This window comes from Lacerta agilis, chromosome 12, assembly GCF_009819535.1.
Source record: "Lacerta agilis isolate rLacAgi1 chromosome 12, rLacAgi1.pri, whole genome shotgun sequence".
Classification (NCBI taxonomy): Eukaryota; Metazoa; Chordata; class Lepidosauria; order Squamata; family Lacertidae; genus Lacerta; species Lacerta agilis.
In genome coordinates, this window is record NC_046323.1 from 35,840,919 (window position 1) to 35,843,794 (window position 2,876).

Here is a 2,876-nt window from a genome sequence, read left to right on the forward strand (position 1 = left end):
GGAGACTGGCAGGAGAGAGAGAGAGCGCCGGCCTCCGCCCCCGCTAGCCCCGCCTCCTGTCCAGGAGCCGTCTAGGTGTGCGCGCGACCCCCCCTCCTTAACCGCGGGGTCCCCCCACTTACCCCCTCCACCTCCGCTTGCCCGAGCTCTGATTGGCTGTCGCTGTTGGTTAATGGCACGCGCCTGCGGTTGTAGTTATAAGAATCCTCGCGTGCCAGCCCTCAGCTCGTGTAAGTCCGCAGCCTCCCTCTGGGGAGAGAGAGCGCGCGTAAGCCCGAGGAGTCGCGGCAAGTCAAGGCGCCGCAGGAGCCCGAGGCGTGGGGCTGAGGAGAAGGAGGAGGAGGCGGCGGCGCCTGGCCTCGTCCCGCTCCCTGCTGGACAGTGTCCCTTGAGGCGGGAAAGAAGCCCGCCATGGAGGCAGTGTTGCTGGAGCACTTCCCCGCGGGGTTGGACTCTTTTACCTCAGCGCCTTACTTCGACGACGAGGACTTCTTCACCGACCAGTCGTCCCGCGACCCCCTGGAAGGCGACGAGCTGCTGGAGGCCGACGTGGACTTCCTGACGCCTCAGTTCCAGGCCTGCTACCGCGGCGGCGTTGGCGACGGAGGGGCCTGCGTTGGTGCCGGGCCCGGGGGTCAGCCGGAGGGCGCCTTCTGCTGCGAGGGGGCGGCGGGCAGCTTTTCATCGTCCTACTCGCCGCCGTCGTCGCCGTCGTCGAGCAGCTTCGGGGCCGAGTGCTGCGGCAGCGCGGCGTCGCCCCGGGCAGGCCTGAAGGCGCTGAGCGCGGCGGCCGCGGCAAGGCGCCGGCGCCGGGTGCGCTCCGAGGCCGAGCTGCAGCAGCTGCGTCAGGCGGCCAACGTGCGCGAGCGGCGGCGGATGCAGTCCATCAACGACGCCTTCGAGGGGTTGCGCTCGCACATCCCCACGTTGCCCTACGAGAAGCGCCTCTCCAAGGTGGACACGCTGCGCCTCGCCATCGGCTACATCAACTTCCTCAGCGAGCTGGTCCAGTCCGACCTGCCCTTGCGCGGCGCCGGCACCCAAAGCCCCTGCCAGCCCAAGAAGGTCATCATCTGCCACCGGGGGACAAGTAAGTGCGGGCGCCGCCCTCCGCCCTGCACCCAAGAGAGGCGCGCTGGCCGGGGAAGGAAGGCGCTTCCTGCGCCAAGGTGGCTCTCGGAAAGCCGCTCAGGCGCGCGCCTCAAGACACAGGCGCCGTTGCAGTCTAGTTAAGGCGCTGCGCTCGTGTTTGCCTCGCTTTCTCCCCCAGGGAGAGACATGTACACGCTGGCATCACCCACCCCTGAAAACTCCACTTTAAGCTCCTCTTACACTCTGCCACACGTTTTTCCTCCCTCCCATAGGCGCACGAGCGAACCCTGGCACGCAAACATACCCAACAACAGCACCCAGTCTCGGAGTTTTATGGTTGGTGTTTTCACACGCGCAGAGACCCGCAGACGCGCGCGAAGAAATTATCACCCGCACGCACACAGGCACATTTGTTGTACACAAACGCAAATGCAACTGCAAGCAGTCCTGGAAAGATAAAGATGAAGGAGCGCGCGCTCGTGGAGACAGCAGGCGCTCGCTGTTTCTAAAGTGCGCTCCTCTCACCCGCACCCGCAAACTCTTCAGGTCTTGACAACTAGGGGGTGGAAAGGAATCGCCGCCACCACTAGGCAACTCTCTCTCTCTCTCTCTCTCACACACACACACACACACACACACACCACACGCGCGGCCAAGCGAGCGCACGGATTCATGTGTGCGCCCTAGCTTCAGGAGGGCTAGTGGCATGTGCGCCTTTTGCGCGAATACAAGGCTCCTCATTGTGGTTAGGAAAAGATTTAGAAATCTGGCTGGTTCAAGGGAGACTCCTATGTGCTATGCTAAAAGTTTCTCCTGACCCCTTTCGCACTCTAAAGGAATGCGCTTCCTAGTTGGTGTTTTCCTCCAAGCACCCAGGAGCAGTTCCGGTAGAGAAAAATACCTTGGGGTGGGGGTGGGGGAATGGGATGCAGATATTAAGAGTTCTCTGTATTAGATAGATAGATAGATAGATAGATAGATAGATAGATAGATAGATAGATAGATAGATAGATAACCGCAAGGCGGTGTGAGTTGCCGCTGCACGCAACAGGCGTTGAACGCCAAGGTTAGGCAGAGCACCTGCTGCTGTCCTGCGCTACAATAGCCTAGAGAGAAAACGGGGCGCTTTGGCGCAGGTGTTGATTCTTTCCTGCATTCGGTGAGAATGTTGCGATTGTGATTCACCCCTCTTCCTCTCTTTTTCTCCAGGATCACCTTCTCCAAGCGACCCAGATTATGGACTTCCTCCTTTGGCTGGACATTCTCTCTCCTGGACTGACGAGAAACAGCTGAAGGAACAAAACATTATTAGGACTGCTAAAGTGTGGACCCCTGAAGACCCTAGAAAATTAAACAGCAAGCCTTCCCTAAACAACATAGAAAATGAACCCCCCTTTGACTTTGTAGCATGAAATGTGAAAGTTACTGGGTTGTAAATATCAATAATCTTTATTACCAGTGTACATGTGTACTTAAAGGCGTATATTTTTCAAAGGTACTTTACAGAAAGGTATTCTAATGGCAATCAACTTTTTATTTATTTATCTATTTATTACTGTTTAGAGTTACGGGAATAGAACTGTCCTTTGACAGTTGAATGTATAATTTATATAATTTATGCTAATTTAAAAATATGCAATTAATTTGAGATTTATCCACCAGCACCTTTTGGGCACAATTCTTTGTTGGAAAAAGAAACATACATCGCAGAAAATGTGAACATAATTTATTATGATTTGTCGAATATGCCAGTTATATTTTATTAATAATAAACTTTGATTAAA

At 55.7% G+C, this 2,876-nt stretch overlaps 1 protein-coding gene across 1 annotated transcript; it reads left to right on the forward strand.

Annotated features, from left to right (window-relative positions):
* The first annotated feature begins 207 nt into the window (after positions 1-207).
* Positions 208-2,671, forward strand: PTF1A (pancreas associated transcription factor 1a). The gene is made up of 2 exons (XM_033165533.1): positions 208-1,090; positions 2,302-2,671. Exons 1-2 carry the CDS (start codon positions 412-414, stop codon positions 2,502-2,504), a joined length of 882 nt encoding a protein of 293 aa, XP_033021424.1. The 5' UTR covers positions 208-411; the 3' UTR covers positions 2,505-2,671.
* Positions 2,672-2,876: the final 205 nt, after the last annotated feature.

Coding starts and splice junctions, on each gene's coding strand:
- PTF1A (XM_033165533.1), top strand. CDS start 412: ATGGAGGCAGTGTTGCTGGAGCACTTCCCCGCGGGGTTGGACTCTTTT. Junction 1,091..2,301: donor CATCTGCCACCGGGGGACAA/GTAAGTGCGGGC, acceptor CTTTTTCTCCAG/GATCACCTTCTCCAAGCGAC.